The sequence below is a fragment of the Agelaius tricolor genome, unplaced genomic scaffold (assembly GCF_023055355.1).
Source record: "Agelaius tricolor isolate 1412-34295 unplaced genomic scaffold, bAgeTri1.0.p SCAF_1, whole genome shotgun sequence".
NCBI classification, from domain to species: Eukaryota; Metazoa; Chordata; class Aves; order Passeriformes; family Icteridae; genus Agelaius; species Agelaius tricolor.
The window spans coordinates 39758500-39778031 of NW_027269261.1; the positions used below are offsets into that span (position 1 = coordinate 39758500).

The following is a 19532-nucleotide window of genomic DNA, read 5'->3' on the forward strand; positions in this document are numbered from 1 at the left end:
AACTTTTAATGCTTCTTTGCACATCAGTGAAACTTCCCATGGCAGCACCAGAGCACACATCCCTGAAGACCAGACTAATTTGCAGTCTCAAATATTTCAGAGAAATTAGTGCTTCTGAAACCTAAGTTACAGTTAAAATCAGATGCGTGAAATGTCTGGAAACCAAAGATCATGTTTCTATGCAGTGGAATAGGAATATCAGAACATGACTAACATATACTGGAGACAGGTGGATGTTCCAGTTGAAAAAACAAGAATGTAGTATTTTCATAGTTTGTAAAAATCAGCACATCCTTGGAAAAAAAAAAAAAAAGGAACTGACTGAGGAAAGATTAGGATTAGATACCGTTATTTCAAACCCCATGAAAGGAAATCTGAGCCAGGCTTTGAATAGAAGTTTGAGCTAGTTTTAAGAAAAAATGGTGCAGGTCATGATAAGCCTGAACAAAAACTGCAGAAAGCCTCAGCTCTGATTCACATATTATAATGTAGGTGTTTTCATTATGAAAGCTCAGATCTTTCCCTCTCACTGCAACAGTTCTAGGGGAATTTGAGGATTGAAGCTTGAGACCTTATACTTTCTTATTACCATGATACTATGTGACAATTACAGTGCTTACCACCTTCAAAGTGTTTTACATATAACAACTAATTCAATTTTTACACTTTAGAAAGTATAAACAGGTACATCAGAGGCAGAAATGTAATGTAACTTACTCATGTCTAGGAGGAGGCACCATAACAAGTGGGATTACCACTCTGACATTATGGATGTTCTTGCTTTCCACTTAAAATAGTGGAAAGATTGAATTTTATGCAACAGTCACCTTCACGTATATAGTGTACAAAACATGGTATTTCTGTTAGGAAATAGAAGTTACAGGAACAATATTCTATCTGCAAGCATTTCCCAAATATTGTGGGCCAAATTTCCTGTTGGCATAACTCTGCTGACCTGAGAATTTGATGATTCTTCATTTCTTTTAACCACACATTAACTTCCAATAGTCCACAGTCTGTGAGATGTCATAATTAAATAAAACATCTATGCAATACATAATTACATACTAGCTTGCAAAGATACAAAGTTCTTTGAAGCCAAGGTAATTTAAAACAGTTAAATTCAGCTAAGCAAAAATGAGTAATAAAATAGCAAAACAATAGTTATTTTTTCCTTTAAAAATGTGAAATCTGTTCTTCCTGAAGACAAGTTAATATGAAGCTGGTGAAATACTTATGAGCTTTTTTTGGTGGAAAAACAAAGCCAGTTGCTTCCTACTGGATATGGCAAAACCCTGTAATGCCACAGGTGATCAGACTTTTAGACTGTGTTGGACTAGAGAGGGGAAAGGAAGAATGCATTTACCAACTGAGAAGATATATTAGCCACGTGCCACCTTACTAACCTGTAGGGGTCCGAGATGTGAACTCTGGGTCAAAATGAAAGGTGTCTTCTGGCCGCCCCACCGCGGGCTTGAAAGGCGGCTTGATTTCTTTTCTGTACAGTTTCTACAGGGAGAAAAACAGACCACCATCAGCATTGCTGTGCACACTCTCAGCATTCTTTAGGGTGTCCTCCCTCAGCTCAATGCCATCCTTGCAGGACAGACAGACAAGGATGATGAAGCCGTGGTTCTGGCTCTTGCTTTATCACTTGGCTTAAAATCTGTGCCCTGGATGGTCCCCACACATTTGAGCTGCTGGAATCCTGAATATAAACACAAATGTTCCTGGCAAAAAATTTAGCCCAAAGGCTGGAACAGTACTTCAGGCTGGGGTATCTGGAAATTCAGCGGTCTAAGGGCAGGACTGGAATGTGCAATGGTAAGAGCAGGAAGCAGGGGAACTTCAGCAGCACAGTAATGGCAACCAGCACAAAGAATTGCTAGGAAGCCATGACTGCTTTAGCATTTGCTATTTGTCAAGAACCAGAAATGTGTTTGATGTGCTGCCAGATTGAGCTGAGCAACAGACTTGGCTGCCTGGTCCTTACAACCTAAACAAGAGACTTGTTCTTTCAGCATATCTGGTAAAAGGGAAAGGGGTTTACAGCTGATGATTACATGAAATTCTCATCAAAAATGCTAGGGAGCAAGCACTGTGGATGGGTGGGGAACCACACTGAAGCTCTATGTGTGGCTTGAAGTGAGAAACAAAACAAAAAACAAAAGACAGGAAGGTATATAACAGGTAACTACTGCTAGGTGTATGAGTTTCTGCTGCTGGCTGAGGAGTCATGTAGGGGATCACCTCGGTAACACGCACCACAAGTTCATCCCAATACATCCTGCCTTTGTTATGAGGGACTTCATGGCCTTTCTACTCATTCTCAGAGATTTTTAAGAAATTGCTACCCCGTGCTCCATTTCAAGCATTCATACACACACAGACATGCACACTGAGGTAAGGATGTCTGGATCTGATCCAAAGCTTGTAGAGGTGAATGGAAAGAGCCCTACTGATTTCAGCCATCTCTGCATTGTCTCTGCCTGAAATGGCCAAAACCAAACATCATGCTGATGGCAGCATGGGGAACAGAGCTCCAGTTTGACTCCCTGCCCCGTGTTGCAGTCCCTAGACAGCATCTCCTTTCTACCAAAGCTTTTGTTCTCAGGTTTCAAAGGCTGAATTAATTGCCACAGACAGTTCCCCATAATTAACATGTCTGAACATAAATGCAACATTTAATGCAAACTTTCAAGTCTTGATAAGAACTGGAGAGTTCAACTTTATGACTGTTTGCAATATGTATTTTTAGGTTAGCTCTTAAAACAACTTCCTAATGAGCTGATTTTTCAAAATGTTTAATGGATATTTCTAAATGCTTTTCCAGCTCCCTGCATGCAGGAAGATTCTTTTTAACTGTGAATTTTCTGGGGAATTAACTTCTTTAATACAAAGCATGTGGTCAAATCTAAGATATATACCCATCACCATAGTTTGAATTTGATTTTGCATAAAGGTTCATGATTTTGCATAAATAAAGGTTCTTGAAGGAGAACATTCTGTAGCATAGTATTAGCCTTAACATAAGCCTTAACATAAAGGATATATCTGTGGTTGAGTTATGATTCCTTGGGAAAGTGAAACAGTGAGGTTGAAAATGACTCTGCAATAATTAATGGCCATTTTGCCATAAAAAGTTCCTGCTTGCGTAAAACTGCTCCATGTCTTCAGAGAGGAAAGGAGATGAATAACTGCTGTGAGCCACAATGGAAAGCCAGTCTTCCAAATAATTAAAAGCCAATTGCAATCTTATGCAGGAAGTGTCACTCATCAGCTGAACAGTATCAACCTAGTAATTAACATACATCTTTTTCTGCCTGCACAGAACTTTACAAGAGAACTCAGCACCTACTGAAGGTTTTCTGTTGCTAGGATTTCACCTTGAGAAAGCTATTTACTTCCCAGATCCCTTTTATTTGTCTTAATTCACTACTGCAGAAAGCAATAGGGTCACACGCACATGCTTCTTCACGGAATTAACTGCACAGGTCATCCTGTGAGGTCCAAAAATTGGAAAATGCTTCAGAGCTGTACATCATTCAGGAATTGCACTCTATTTTCATTATCGTAACCATATTCTCTCTGGCCTCTTAATTCCTTCCCCCATCTGTAGTTTCTTAAGTGCTGCTGGAGCTACATTTGTATTTTGAATCCCTAACCCACATCCTCCACTACTAGGGAAGGATTTAAGATTCATCGTGAGTCACACGCCATCAAAAGATTTATACTCATGAATTTGCTTTCTGGGAGGGGATGGAAACAAAGAAGTTGCCTGTGTGAGTGAAAGGCACTCCCCTTGAGCACAACCCTGATGACTCCCTTTTCCATGTCCTTACCCACTTGTGATAGAAATTAGACAACAGAACAGCAAGAGGTAAGCTGCCTAAAACATTTTTTCCCCAAGTTCTTGCATAGGGTACCTAAAAGAAATCACTGAGGACCAGGAAAAGCAGAGTCTATGGACTTCTCCATCCCACACTGGCTCCAGTTCTCTGAGTGAGCCACCCAAGCCAAATCCCTAAACCACAGAGCAGCCCAACACAATTTAACACAAAGGCTGCTGCAGGCAGAGCACCTCTTCCTTTAAAAACCTGCATCCTGTAGACTGCAAAACTCAGTGTGGCACAAGCTGATCTAAACAAATAGTAAGAATCACAGCCATTGCTTCATATACACATAGAGAATCTCCTGGAGGATTTGAGATCCTTCTGGATGTTTCAAGAATACTTCTAATTTTAGGACATGTATGAATATATTATCTCTTACCACGGTCCCCAAATTATTCAGGGATAATGTATGTTGACTGTGACTTCTGGCAAAAACCAACCAGAGTGGGAAATGACAGCAAACTAAATTTTAATTCTTGCCTTCAACCATTTCTTCAGGCTGTCCATAACTTTTGGTGAAGTTTAAGCAGTTATGTACTTTCTAAGTCATGGTAATCCTAGTACTGTGTGCAAAAGTTACAGTGAGTTCCATCACCTGTTTAAATGGGAACAGGGTCCCAGTTTTCCTGGTTTAAATTCCAGTTTTGATATCCAATTTTTTCTTTTGGGGGATCTTATTAGGCAATTTTTATTGGGGGCATCTTATTACTATTGTTCCTATTTAAAATAGAATTTGTATATCATAGTGATAACTGGAGCATTTAAATATCAGGCTGAAATTATACATTATACATTACATGTTCATTGTCTTGCACAGGTATAAGAAGCTGAGGATTTTTTTTCTTCCACATTGTTTCCAAATCCATAAAGGAGAACTCAACTCCTTAGCCCTTAATGTTTTTATGAGAATACTATTTATTTCTCTTTCCCAGTAAAGAAAAAGCTCCCACATTCCATCACCGTTTTTTTTAAAACGGCCACAGTTTAAACTGCATTGACTCAGCACAGAAAAATGTGACTGACAGGTATGAAGAATCACTGTAGAACACACAGTGTTGTGGGATCCAGAGGCTATGCTGAGGGAGTGCATAATCCACAGAACAAGGCAGATGGGCTTCAAGAAAACACTGACTTAGATATTCACACCTGGAAACATATCCATGCTCCTGACTACTTATCAACCCCTCATGTCCTCCTGAGACTTTCATAATAAGCACCTGTGAATTAACTAGAAACCATTTCTATAGCAGTTTAAGAAACTACAAGCTTCTACTGACTTTCCTTCTGATTTCAGACAAAAACACTTTTATTTGAAATAACTAATTTTCATCCGGGTGCCACTGACCTTTTCTAAAAATATATCGCCACATCTCTAGCATGATCTTCATCTGAACACCTCCTCAGCTGGAACTTAAGTAATACACAAGAAAGACTAGTAATAAAATAAAATGCAACACTGTGTTTCCTTCTCCTTTTATTTATAAGTAGTTAATTTTTCATCATCTTTAAAAAAACACACTCCTAAAAACCCCAGAGATGTAAATGCTCTGTACGTGTCCCTGGCAAATATCAAGAAAAAGAAAATGGTTTAATTTCATTAAAAACTATTTAGTCATTTCCTCAACTGAGTTTCTTTGATGAAGCATTGAGTTATTCCTTAGACACCTTCTAGAAATAGAAAGATGCTGCCCTCCACAGTGGTGCACTTGTAGCGTGAGAACAAACTCCCTTGATACATATACCTGTCATGGCAAATCCAATAAGTAGACAAAAGGATGAACTACATTCTGAAATTCTTGTCCTCTCCTAGATTAATGACTCAGTGTTATTGCCTGCAAATGACAGAAAGCTAGCAGAATTCAGATCCTAGGATTAATTTTTTGCTGTTGGTAAAATCAGCAATTAAATAATTCACAGTTTCAGTTCAGTTTGATCTCTGATTAATATTAAAGGAACAAGAACTGGAAGCCACTTTCTTCCCACTCCTTTCCTCAGTTGCATTTGACAAATCCTTTTCAAGCATGTCATTTGCTCTAGTTCCAATTTAGTCTGTCATCCAAACAAAAACCACTGTTTATAGCCCACTCCTCCGACAGGAGTCTGCAAAAAGGGATTTCATCTTCCATTTTCAATGAAAAGCCAGAAATTCATTATGCATTGTCTGGAAAGAAGAAAGAGTAGTAAAAAAATCAGGAACCAGACTGTGCTTTCTCAGAGCCAATGACTTAAATTATTTGAGGTCAACTCGTTTTGGGTCTGCTTGTCTTAAGAAGAAAATGAGGTGCAAGGTTAATAAGCAGGTAAAACTGTCAAGGAGCTGGACATCTAATCTCTCTCCTGAGCATCCCAGCCTTGATCATGAAAGACAGTCCATTCATTTAACAACAGATCTATTGAATTTACGTCATGGTGCCTGTTAAATGCCTCGGAGCAGCAAGACTGATAGTTGCAGAAACCTCCAGCTATTTTTCACTCTGGAAAGTGGGAACTTAGGGCTTTGTTACAGGGTAACAGCTGTAAAAATGTGAGTCTTAGAAAGTCTCATGCCACCATTTAAGTCTGGGCAAAAAATTCTGTGTCAGATTGTCCACAGTTCATTTAGTGCTGAAGTTAGCCAGAAGTTAAACCTAAAGTGGCTGGCAATTTTGCTGAAGGATGGCACCCTGGAACATGGGAATGGCTTCTGGGGAAGGCCAGGAGGAGAAGGATTCCCTAGCCACATGGATGTTTTCCAGGATTGCCCTTGGTGCCTCTGCATGCAGTGGTCACATAGCACCAGCAACATCTGCAGCATGGTGACAGGGACTGTTCCTGCACTGTGTGTGCCATTGCCACTGGGTGTTCATCCAAAGCAGACATTGGATCTATTTGTGTCTGTTTGAAGACAGTAAAGGATGGGAACTGATTGCCCAACAGGTACACACTTCAGGGACAGAGAAAATAACCAGCTCCAATCCAAACCCCAAGGGAACAGCTCTGAAAATACTGTGAAAGGAAAGCCTGAGTCACAGGGTTCCATTTGCAGTTCTAGCATCACATATGACTTAGAAGGAAAAAGCTAACTCATTTCTGTTTTGAATCTCTCTTTAAAATTAGATGATGCAACTTGGTGCTTTGTTCATGGTTATTATGTTGCTCTTGTAGGAAAAATGATGCTTAAAAGTAAACCTGTTTCTCACTGCATTTCTAGGAGACACTAAGCCATTCTTACCCTTCATCATAAGGGGGCTTTTGATGGAGGATTGTTTTACTACAATTGCTGAAATTTTCTGTGCTCTCAGTCACAGCAGTCCTGTCTATCACAGCTGCTAAGGTACCACAGAAGTTCTCCAAAAGAGCTTGCCTCTTGCTCTCTGAGGTCTTTATATTGCCAAGGCATAAAGTAAATCATCATTTCTGTTCCATCTCAACAGTGCTGTTTGCTGAATCTCTTCAAACTGATGTGGGAGATTCTGTATACGTTATGGGAGAACAAAATGAGGGCACCAGGGACTCTTTTCCTCCAGCTGTACAGAGATCAGTGCTATAGATAGAAACATCTATGTCTGATCCATTTCTGTTCTATGACCCTGTTCTGTTTCTGCACATGGACAACATGTTAACAACTGGCTGGATGATTACTGAGAGTCAAAGTTCTGGCTTCAGCTCAGGGCCAGGCTCACACTGCTCAGAAATACAGACAGTACTGCAGCTTCTGGAACAAGATAAGCCTCCCAAGATCTCCTTGAGTGATTACAAAATTAGAATAAAATGAGGAAATATATTACAAAGATGATAGCTGATCGGTGTAATAGTGATCTGTCTCCGAGAGAGTGCAATAAGCACTAATTATGTTGGATTAAAATGGATTTTAACAGCTATATTTCACTGCAGAGTTAGAGGCCTGGATAACACATCAAAAGGCAATTAAATCCACCTTCCTCTCTAGCCCCAAGGCATGTTCAAGCATACCTATCTTCTTCGTGGTAGATATTTTCCTGTCCATAAGAGCTTTTTCAAATGATGGAGGACAGTAGAGTTTCCTTAGGACAGGCATGAAATTGTTCCCTGAAGAACAGAGCTTGAAACAATCACCAATTATCATGACAGAAGGTGGTGTTGAGTATTCTCATGGGACAGAAGTGACTTTTCTGAAAACCCTTCCAAGATGCAGAGCCTCATTTATTTATGATGAGTTAGTGAGTTGCTCCCTTAGCAAACACAGAAGAAAAACCCGCTCACTGTTATAGTGCTTCTTATTACATCAAGATGTAGTTATCTGACTTATATTTTGATTGCAAAGCTGAGGACTGTGGAGATATTGAGGGAATACAGAAAATAATATTATTGTTATTGATACTAATATTAGTGTTTAATAATTATCATAATCAACAACCAAATCTTTGGATTCTCTATTTTTTAAATTTTCCCTTACTCTTTTCATAAATGTAAAGTTTTCATACAGAATCTCATTATTAGTAAGAAACAGAAAAGGAAGGAAAGACAGACTTCACAACATATTTAATGGCTCTAAAAGTCAGCTAGACTATAGAGGAAAGTCTCAAAACCCACCTTCATTAATTATGTTCTAACATGTTTATGAGTCATGACAACTTTTCAACATGCAACCCAAATTAGATTTTTGTAATGAGTTTTTTGAAAATAAATGGCTTTGTGGGCGTTTCAAAGGCTACCTGGGACCACAAAGTGTTCTCTCACAGAGAAATTAGCTTTACTGCAAAGTCCTGGGCAGCAGTTTGAGAATGGCTCTGTCACATAGATTCACACAGTTTTACCAGAATTTCTGGTAAGAACTGCATCAATGTTACCTGTTGTACTAGCACTTGTGAGTGAATGCATTAAATACTGAAGAGACACAAAAATACCATAACACAAGTTAGATAAAATTAAACTAGAAAATGCCAGGGGATGTGGCAAACAGCAGCTCTGGTGCACCGGCAAATGTCCAGATCAAGAATGAAAAATATTTGCCTTCAGGTTTGTCTAAGAATAAGTTAATTTGAACAATTATGATGTTGAAATTGTGAGATTTAACCTCTTAAGAGTCTAAATCAAGTACTCAGATAATCTGCACCACCACCTTTATGAGCTGTAGCTGATAGCAATAAAATAAATCTGTGTTTACCTTTCTGTTAATCATATCTGACATATCTTATTTGAATCATGTTTAATTTGATCAACTGCTCCAGTTTTGAGTACTGGTGCCAACATGCATGCAAGAGAGACAGAGGCACCCACTGAAAAAGCTCTAACTCCTCTGTGTTATGCTCTCTATGATAGAAAAAGTAATCCTTTTCCTAAGCATGGCAGTTTGTCTTCAAAAAATGTAGCCAAAAATAAAATAATGCTGCTCCACTTACATTCCAGTCTATAGTAACAAAGAAAGGGTGACGCTTAATTTCTTCCACTCCATCAAATCCAGCACCTGAGATGAGAATGAAAGAATCAAAATTAAGTCATGCTTATAAGAGAGCTGCATGATGTCTCTTCTCCACTCTCCCTCCCCATCCCCCCTTTTTTTCTGACAAAGTGAGTCCCCATCTAAACAGTTCTAGTCAAGAAACTCTGATTGGTGCAAGTGCCATCACATATAAAGTGCCATAGATACAGACAAGGGCACTTCATTAATGAGACTTCATTAATGAGACAAGGGTCTTTTACTTTTCTCTAACTGAGGCTTTGGGTGAGGCAGCGGATTTTAGCCACAGCAGAGTGCCTGCATCAGCAAGGTCAGGAAAGGCCCCAGGGTATCCCGATACTCTGGCAAGGCTCCACAAAAAGTGGCAGCTTTTCTATCCACACTGACTTTCAAATCTTGACTAGCTACTGTTCTCCACTGGCACAGAAAGCTGCACTACAGGCAAGTATAGACTCAAAATGCCAAAAGGCTCCAAAATGATTTGAGGTAAGCTAGGGTTTTAGGTTCCCCCTCTTCACAGTACCAAAGAGTACCAAAATCATCACTCAGTGTTATGTTTCCTTCACTACTAAATTTCTGTTACATTACTGTAGGGAATTTTGGGAAAGTCTTCTGAGATCTGATAATGAATCTAATTCCTTCATTACTTTTGCCTTAAGTTTTCACTGAATATTGACTTTTTATTCCTTTAGCTCAATTTATTTGCTTCAGTGCTGTCACAGAACCAAACTGGTACTCAGTAATAATTAAAAGAACTGTCAGAGAGGATTTAGAATGCCATTTGTGGGGATTTGACCTTATTATTAGCACCTTTTACTTTAATTTCAAGGAGAATTAAACTCTGGAAGCAAAGGCTTTGCACTGCAATTCTGGAGTCAGTTCCTGAAGGATACCCAGCCTACTTCTTTTCAAGCATGCTGAGCAACTTTGATTACCAAGAGGATTTGGGATTCCTAAGCACCTTGCAAGGGGCACTCAGCACCTCAGCGGACTCAGCTTTTTATACAATATTTGTACTTTGGGAAGATCAACATTACAAGCAGCTTTACAAAGGCCTTGTCAACTGAAGCTTTGGTAAAATGTGATGTCTGCTCTCCTTGTGTACAAGACTGTTATCAGTGTTTGTCAAAATGCAATGATCAGGAACTGCTCCCTACAACCTGCTTAACATTCACTGATGAGTGGATACGGGAAGCAAACACTTTGTAAACATAACATGCAGGATTGCTGTCAGGCCTGCTGGCAAACAGCAAAGAGGGATGATCTCCTGATTAATTCCCCATCCCAGTAATCTTTCACTACAGGCAAACACAAGTGATGCACATGAGGATGAACAATCCTAGCCTGCAATACAAAATTATGTGCTCAGAGGTGATCATCCCCAGTGAGGAGTCTGTGAGTTATGACAGACAGACATTTCTAGGCAAACACAACATGAAATCAAACCTTAGAAAAAGAGGACAAAAGTGACAACATCATTGCACTGTCACTGTGTAAGTCTGTAGCATTTCTGCAACAGTATGGATTGTAGCTGACATACTCCCCTGTAAAATGGTATACTGATTAAAGTTAGGAAAAATCAAAGAAGGCCAACAAAGAATGTTATGGAATGACTGAGTAAGTCAGGACTTTTCAGCCTGGGAACAGATGACCGAGCAAGTATAAAACAGATCACTAAATGATGCCAACAGGAATGAGGTTCAGAAGAACCTGGAGATGTTTCCTCAGGAAACAGACAGTTGTGTGATGTGGAATTACTTGGAAAAGATGATGTGGTGCAAAATACTTATATGGGTTCATGGGGAGGCCAGGAAAGTCTGTTGAAAAGAAATTTGTTGAAGATTACTTCATCGACAAACCACAAGAGTCTCAGGAAACCCCTTGCTTGACCTTAAAGCAGGAAGGGGGTAGGAGAAAATTTGGGTGAAGCAACATATGTTTATCCTGTTCTTACATGCCCCTAGGCAGTTGTGGTCCTTGGGTACTGAACAAGAAAAGAAGTCTTAGAATAGGACTTGTTCTATTACTTCCCTAGCATATTTTTGTTCAATGCACACTCTGAAGTCTACAAGATTCCCTTGGCAGATTCCTTTTGATTTTATCAATGCCAACAGAAAGACAAAACCAACAGAGTTACTCTGAAGAGAATTACATTAAGCAAATCTTCAGAAAAGAATTATCTGTGAAAAGTGCTTTGAGTTCAGTGGTGGCAATTGGAAACTGCAACGTGCAGTAAATGTCCTTTACCACATCAGGAGGAAACCCAAGTGCCAAACTGATTTTGCAGGACTGGGATAAATACTCAGACACTGTAAGACACTGTAAGTAGCATAAACTAGACTGAGGATAATTGTTAATGCATTCAATTTTCTCTGCTCTGCCCCTTTCCCACTGCTTCTGTTTTCTCTCTTGCTTAGCCTAATGGATATGTCACTGTGTACTGAGAATGACATGCTTTTTTTCAGATCATCTATTTGAAAGACACAATTTTTGCTACTGTTGTCATTCCTTTTCCCACAAACCTATAGAAATAAGGACTAAGAAAAAAAAGTCCACCCTCAGTTACTTCTTTTAGTGGGGGCTGCAATGTTTGGTAAGAAGTTCAAGCATGCAGTTCAGGCAGGCATTTGTTTGAAAAAGTTTCATTTCCCAGTTGGGGCCACCTCAGCACTGGCACAGAAGGAATATGTTGTAAAGTGCAAGGGCTTAATATATTAAAGAGAATTAGGATGGTAACAGCCTCATTTTGCAAGGAGTGGTTCACTTCCAATTCTTAGCAACTGATTTTATGCTATGGAGAATGTTCAGCACTTCCTGCAGTTTTTATTCCCTGACCTTCCCTGCCGTGAGAACTGCTGGTGTAGCCCACAACCCCTTCCTGGACTGTGTACTGTGGCTGCAGGCAGCAGCAGGTGGCCTGGCCCTCTCCTCAGCTGGAGGAGGGAAGTGGCCCAAGGGTGCATTCAGGAACAGCTCTGGGAGCCAGGAGGACAGCCCTGACCCCGCTGCAAAAGTCCTTGGGAGACATCAGGCATCAGTGCTTATAGTGGAGTCTCTCTGGATTTGCTCAGCATGTTTCAGCCACTCATCTACCACCTGCACATCTACAGGGGTACTGAGAAGAGATGTGCTTTCATGGAGAAAAGAATAGCACTGCAGAGGTCAGGACTGTAAAGGCCTGCTGCATGGGGATGGACATTTCCTGGCACAGAGATGGGTATTCAGCAAACATCTGAAGCACAGCAGGCACCAGCACAGCGCACGACCACAAACCTTTCACCTTCCTCAAGGCTTCTAGTGAGTTTGGGGTTTTTAACTTCAATTTGGTAATAAGACCTATCAGTCAAGAATAATCAGCACAATCAAGCTATTGTCTGCAGATATTCTTACGTGCCATCCAGTCCCATGAGGGTCTGAGAAGATAAATAATTATTTCAGATCAACTTGCCAGTTTAAACATATTAGAGAGTGCATTTATATAAAAGCAGCCTCACATTACTAAGTGAGAATTTAATTATCTAAGTTTTATGCCTGCAATAAAAGTGCCTGCAAACAGTAAGAGTAGGATGTTCTATTTTTAATTGGTTTTGATTACTGAATCATTATGGACAACACGAGCCCTGAAATATTAAGGGGGAAAAAGAAGCCCTAAGAAACTTGAAGGTTGATTACTTGGATATTCAAATCAATCAGAAAGAGTTTCTAGCTTTTCAGTTTCAGATAATAAAATTTAAGTGTCTCTACAGCTTCAGAATCTTTTTAGTGAGCTAGAATTTTTGAGGTATTTTTCTAAGGGTTATGAGAAAGCCTTACAGTCACTCTGACAAAGGTGAAAGCTGTTTTCTGTTTGAACTCATCATTTAAAAAAGTTAAAGCCTGAAGTTTTCTATGTGCCAAAGCAGACTATATCTTACCTGAGAACATGGGATTAAGAAAATAGTAATGATTTCCTTGGCTTTTACTCTGAGTCTATGGGCCTATGCTTTTATTTTAAACTTTCTTGGCCGAGCTTCTCAATTATAAGGACCCTGAACACTTTCATACTGCTCAGCAGCACAGGGAGTTGTTAGATAATATGTTTTTTATATAAAATAAATTTTTAATTTCTATTTCTTAAATAATCATGTTAAGTAATAAATAATTTATTTACCTACCTGAGAGATCCAGGCCTTAGAGCAAGTCTCTTACCTAGTTCCTGGAAATGTAACTAACACTTTCATCCTAAAGTTTTACTTCTGAGTACTTACTCCTTATTTGTCTGGGTATTCAGTTAGTTTAAGAATTTAAAATTATGCTTATCCATAATCTGAAATTTGTTAGAGCAATACTACCAAAGCAGTGCTATGCAGACTATTTGTACAGCAAGTAGGCTCAGAAAAGAACAAAAAGTGCCCAAAACCAGGGATACCAAAGGAAGATGTTCCATTCCTTAAAAATTTGTCACAAATATTAATATGGGCACCAGACTTAAAAAGAGAAGCAGGTAAATCAGATTTCTAAGTTTCTTTTCAGTCTTGTCTAACTCGCTTCAACCTGAATATTTCTTCCATTAATAATTCAAAGCTTCAAAACACAATTTCAAAGCAAAATTTCAGAATACATTATCAATCTTTACTTCTGTTTGTTAAGATACCAAAATCAAATGGCAAAAAACCCATATTTTATCTTGCAAATGTTTAAAATTGAATTTTGGAACTAAATGCACTTTCCATATTTTCAAATTTATGAAACAATGTCTGAAATCAAGTGTTTGTTCCAGAATATGGTTCCTTTATTTTAGCATGCTTCATTAATTTTCCTAAGATTTTTCAAATTGGGATGTCTAGGTCTACTTTTCTTTAAATGTTATTGTTCCTTTCCCAGAAAAAGCTAAAATCCACAAGGCTGAAGCAGTCCTTTTATCTACTGACTTCTGTTCAGTATCTAGGCCAACTATTCAAGCTTTTCTTCTTTTGTTATCAACAGGTTCCTTTCCATCTTCCTTTGTGCTGATTCTCAATCAGTTAAAACAGAGAATGCCTTCAGGAGCTTTCCACTGTTATCCTTGAAATAGTAAGATCTATTTTTTTGTTACCCTTTAAGATTTTATTTCCTTGGACATTTGTATTATTCTTTCTTTCTTTCTTTCTTTCTTTCTTTCTTTCTTTCTTTCTTTCTTTCTTTCTTTCTTTCTTTCTTTCTTTCTTTCTTTCTTTCTTTCTTTTTCTTTCTTTCTTTTTCTTTCTCTCTCTCTCTCTCTCCTTCTCTCTCTCTCTCTCTCTCTTTCCTCCAAGCCTTCCCAGTATTTCAATACACCTCAGGTTTTAAAAACCTGATCCCTAGCAACTCCCCATTATTAACATATAAGAGCTAGAATTGTTTTGCCTAAATCTAATTTTTAGTGAGCAGCTTTATAAGGACTGGTATCCAGAAACTCCCACTGACTTCACTAGAGCTCCATTTGGATGGATAGCAACTGGTAAGAAGCCACAAAATGTGCAGAGCAGCATAAAACCAAGAGATGGTGTGACAGTGTTCACAGGGGTTCTTGGACAAGGGAAGAGACGAGAATGTTGACTCCATGTTCAGAAGGCTTGATTTATTATTTTATGATATATATATATATATATGTTACATTATAACTATGCTAAAAAGAAAAATAGAAAGAAAGGTTTCCTCAGCAGGCTAGCTAAGAGTAGAATAGAATAGAATGATAACAAAGGCAGCTCTCCTGGACTCTGAGATAGCTCAGCCTTGATTGGCCATTAATTATAAACATCCAAGATGGGGCAATCACAGATGGACCTGTTGCATTCCACAGCAGCAGATAACCATTGTTTACATCTTGTTGCTGAAATTTCTCAGCAGGAAAAATCCTAATGAAGGGATTTTAATGAAAGATGTCTGCGACAAGATGGAGACAGGGAGGAAACAGCAGAAAGAAACAGAGGTAGGGAGTGGGAAAAAGTTCATATTTAGTGCAGCACCTAATTTTTTGAAGAGAGATTAAACCTAGAAATCCCAATACTCTATTTTTTCCAGTGTAAAACAAATTTCTTGAGAGCAATTGAAACCTGCTGAGAAAATGTGTTTTTCTACTCTTGTGTTGGCAGCACATCGGAATACAAGCTACCATTTTGATCAAGAGGTAAAACAAATGGGAAGGCATTCCCTCTTGGGCCACATGGGATCCCCCCTGGCAGGAGACAGGCCACAGTGACAAGCTGCAGGACTGGCTCCCCACTGCCACCAGCCCTGGGCTTGAGTGGGCTGTCCCCACATGCCTATGGGGAACAATGACAAAACCTGCAGTGGAAGTCATGCCATAGGCATTGTTCATGACCTCATCAAATGCAATTAATTTATTAATAAAACCCATAAACAAAGGTACAGATGACATAAGATATATTATACAATATATATGTTTAGTTTATCACAATCTAAACAGGACTATTAACAAAGGGTGAAGAAACATTGATGCCTTAAGATTTTAGCTTTTATATCTTTCAAATCCCATACTGCATTAGTGCATAGGTCTAAACTCCATATAAAGTGTAATTAACTGTCTTCATTTTTTGTTAAACAAAACAATCCCTGTAGGCCTGAGACCCAAGGACACAGCACAGCCTTAGGCCCCAAAAAGTATAAACAAAAGTGAATTGTGGGGAGTGAGCTGGGGAATATGGCTTCATTACATGAAGCTGTAATTGGAGAATTAACCCCTGATATGCAAATAGACCAAACTTATACTGTCTGAAAAAACTCATGACCATTGTCCATCTTGGGTGTAGCCTCTGTGCGGCTTTTGCACTGCCCAAGGTGTATCTATTAAAGACCTTTAATAAATACCCACTTTATTCTCTTAACTCTGTCTAGCCTCTGTTCATGGTAGCCACTTCAAGGCATCAACATCAGTAAAAAGGAGATGATCTATCTGGGTAATAAAGAATAAAGTCTACTGCAAGACTTCCCCTAGCTAACAGAGCAAGACAGGATTGAAATGCATTTGGGAATGGGAGAGATGAAACCTGAGATTTGTAGCTAAATTATAAGGTTTCAAACCACACTTGTTTCTCAGTTCCCTGTATGATACACAGCAGATACCTTAAATCATTCATAAAAGCTGGCAGTTCACTCACCCTCTTTACTAAAAAAGTGAAACACAAGTTAATATCATGTTTTGGATTTTAAGGCTTTGCCTGTACTCCTTACACATTTCTCTAGTGATGCTGAAGGCTCACTGTGCTCTGGGGAAGGAATGCCAAAATGCCATGTAATGAAGAGGATAACCACTGGAAAAGGTGAGCTGAGAGGTACAACTCACCCCCTGACAAGGCAGGGAGCACATAAGGAATGTGCTGACCAAACCACACGTACCTAATCTGTTGGAGGGGTTCCTTTTGAAGAGGGCTCGCAGCAGGCTCTGGGCTTCTATGCTCAAAAACTGTGGCATTCCCAGCTTGGCCCTGAAAGAACACAACACTTGAAAAGAAAATAGATTTTTCAAGCTTTTTTTCCATCCCACTGTGGCGGAAACAGCTGAACTGTAGCAATCAGGATGGGCAGACACGTGAAATCTGTGACCAAAGGCGACCTGAGCACAGTGCAGAATGAGAAGCTGATCTTATTGTGCTGATCTTAAGGAAGGTTTTACCACTGACATCACTAGAGGTAGAGCAGCTCTAATGAATCTCATTTAACTTTTGCAACCTAAATAGGTAATTTTCCCACCAAATTTTTTCACTTTTTTAGTTTGCTAGAATAAATTAGGGAATCAAGAGGAATTTAAACAATCAAACTTAATGAAAAAAATGTATACTCAACTGCATGCTGTTTAAAGAGAACAAAACTTTTGTCTTGGCCATTCACCACTACATTAAAAAATGCACTAGTGAGCAAAGCTGAGCTTCAGATACTTTTGTCTGCAATTAGCATTAATGACTGGGACATTGCAAAGGAAAAGATTTGAAACTTGGCAACAATAAAATATAAGATGTCCTGCAGAAATCTGACTTTCCCACATTTCATGGATACTGAGATTGTCACAAAATGTTAGATAAATTTGTTTTGTAGGCCCTCTCAGTAATTCACTTCCTATTGTTTATTCTGAAGGCAATTTTAGACACAGGCATCAGCTTTGCATGTCTTACTAAATTCACACCTTGCAAGGCTTTGGAAAGTTCATTACACCCATAATTATTCTCTACTCATCAAATACTTGGGCCCTATGGAGTCTCCAGAGGGTAGAGTTAACTCACAGTTAGAAGAATGAAAGCAGTTTTGATACTCACTTGAGAATGAGTGCCATTGTCTCCTTTCTGTCTTTTCCCTGGAAGGGTAATGATCCCGTCAGCATCTCAAACTGTGGAGTAGCAACAAAATGGTAAATCAAATGTGCATGGGGATGGTCTGCATAGCTGACCACATCCATCTTCTATTTCCAACACAACTGAAAACTAGAGGAAAAGAAATGATCCAACAACCTGTGCACACAAAAAAATGGCACAGCAAGTCTGGATGACTCTTCCATTCCAGAGATGTGTTACGAACTGTTTACACAGATTGTTGTTGTTGTCAAGTTTTGGTATGTTTGGGAAGAAGTATCACATATGGTACTTCCTCCAGCACCTGTTGTTTTATGATCAATGCTGGCAATGAGGTATTTGTTTGGAAGGACCCTTATCCTGCATGGATATGGCTCTTCTTAGGTGTTTGGCATAGTCTACCATGCAAAGAAAATGGACTTGATATGCCACTCCCCACCTTTTCATGCTGAGTCAAACCACCTCTCTGATTGTGTATTTGCAACACTTAGAGATACCTCTCCGATATTTTGCAGGAGAAACAAGACTAAACCCCACATTCTCAAGGCTTTTGAGTGTGACTTTTCTCTCCTGCTTTGGTTCCTCTGGCTGTACTCAGTGATGAATCTCAAAAGTATCACATATAACTGAACCCAAATCTCAAAGCAAAACTCAACAGTCATCATCAATTATTTGCCTAAGTCAAGTGTTGAAACATCAATCAGTTATGGTTCCTTGGAGACAGATTAGCACTTTCAGTAAATTTGACAGGAATTTCACATCTGTAAGAAGTGAAAAAAAAGAATGAACCCCAGCTGAAGAAGCTTGCCTAACTTGGATTCAACAGCAGGTCTTTCACACAGCTCTCACCATGGGGTTTCATGGAGTGGCAGCTGCTTGCTCTGACTAAGGGAGGCTGAAGGCTGTGCATCACCAAACATAAAGACACCAAGAACATAATTCACCTTGGACACAAAGGAAAATTGTGCCCATTGAGGGTAAGGTGAACTGTTACTTGTTTGTGTCTGTCACTCAGGCTTTGGATCTCTTCTGCTATAGTAAGCTAATTAATTAGTGTAATTAATTAATCTAATAATTAATACTCATTGCCGTAAGTAAACACCTGCTAAGGCAGGAAAGATTCTTCAAGCTTTACATACTTTTTGTACCTTATCTCACAAGAAACCACAGGGCTCCCAGAAAGCACATTTGTGCTAAGAAAGATTCTTTCATTACCAAAACTTGTGTCAGACTGCCCCACAGCCTGACCCTTCCTCTTGCCCAGATTAAATACAGCTATACCAGAAGAAAAATATAGAAAAAAGAAGAAAACTAATGGTGAACCTGCTATGCTAATTTTGGGAGAAGGGCAGAGGAGATGTTTAGAAGCCAGATAACTAACTGAATATAGTTAATTGAAGGATTAATTTTCATTAGTAACAAATTACCTCAAGGCACTAAAATGCATAGTAGAAACATAAATAAAACCACTTTAAACAAATTTATATGGCTGCCAAATATAAACAAGATTTAGAAAAACAAATGCATTAACTTCTGCTTGGGTTAGGAGAGGCAAGAAAAGACCTTCCTGGTAGACCTGGAGGAAAGCAGCTCGTTTTCTACAAAGAAACATAAAGGGGGAAAATTTTTAAACCTGCCTAGATGACACTGGAGCTTAAATACCATTTTCAAAGTAATTCTGTCCTATTAAAGCCTAGTCCTGATAAAATGGGATTGGGAATGAAGGGCAGAGAACATTGCTTCCCAGGGCAGCAGCAGAAATGGTACAGATTGTACAAAACCCTCCTCATGATTCCTAGAGCGTTGATGCTCACGGTAAGTACCTCATGTTCACTTACACTTGCTCACATCACCGTGTTACTATAATAAATCTAATTTAGTGGCACCAACAATGGCTGCTATGTCTCGTTTATGCTG

General features: G+C 39.1%; 1 protein-coding gene across 5 annotated transcripts in view; it reads right to left on the reverse strand.

Moving 5' to 3' along the window:
• The window catches only part of RPS6KA2 (ribosomal protein S6 kinase A2), a 282442-nt gene that overhangs the window by 37823 nt on the left and 225087 nt on the right, over positions 1 to 19532 (reverse strand). For 4 of the 5 annotated variants that reach the window (XM_071430768.1, XM_071430778.1, XM_071430787.1 and 1 more), the window contains 4 exons: positions 17583 to 17653; positions 16669 to 16757; positions 9254 to 9318; positions 1407 to 1509 (listed from right to left, as the gene is read on the reverse strand). In XM_071430768.1, coding sequence (XP_071286869.1) covers positions 1407 to 1509; positions 9254 to 9318; positions 16669 to 16757; positions 17583 to 17653 — 328 coding nt within the window. The remainder of the gene's footprint in view (positions 1 to 1406; positions 1510 to 9253; positions 9319 to 16668; positions 16758 to 17582; positions 17654 to 19532) is intronic. The other variant, XM_071430770.1, reaches the window with a different exon arrangement.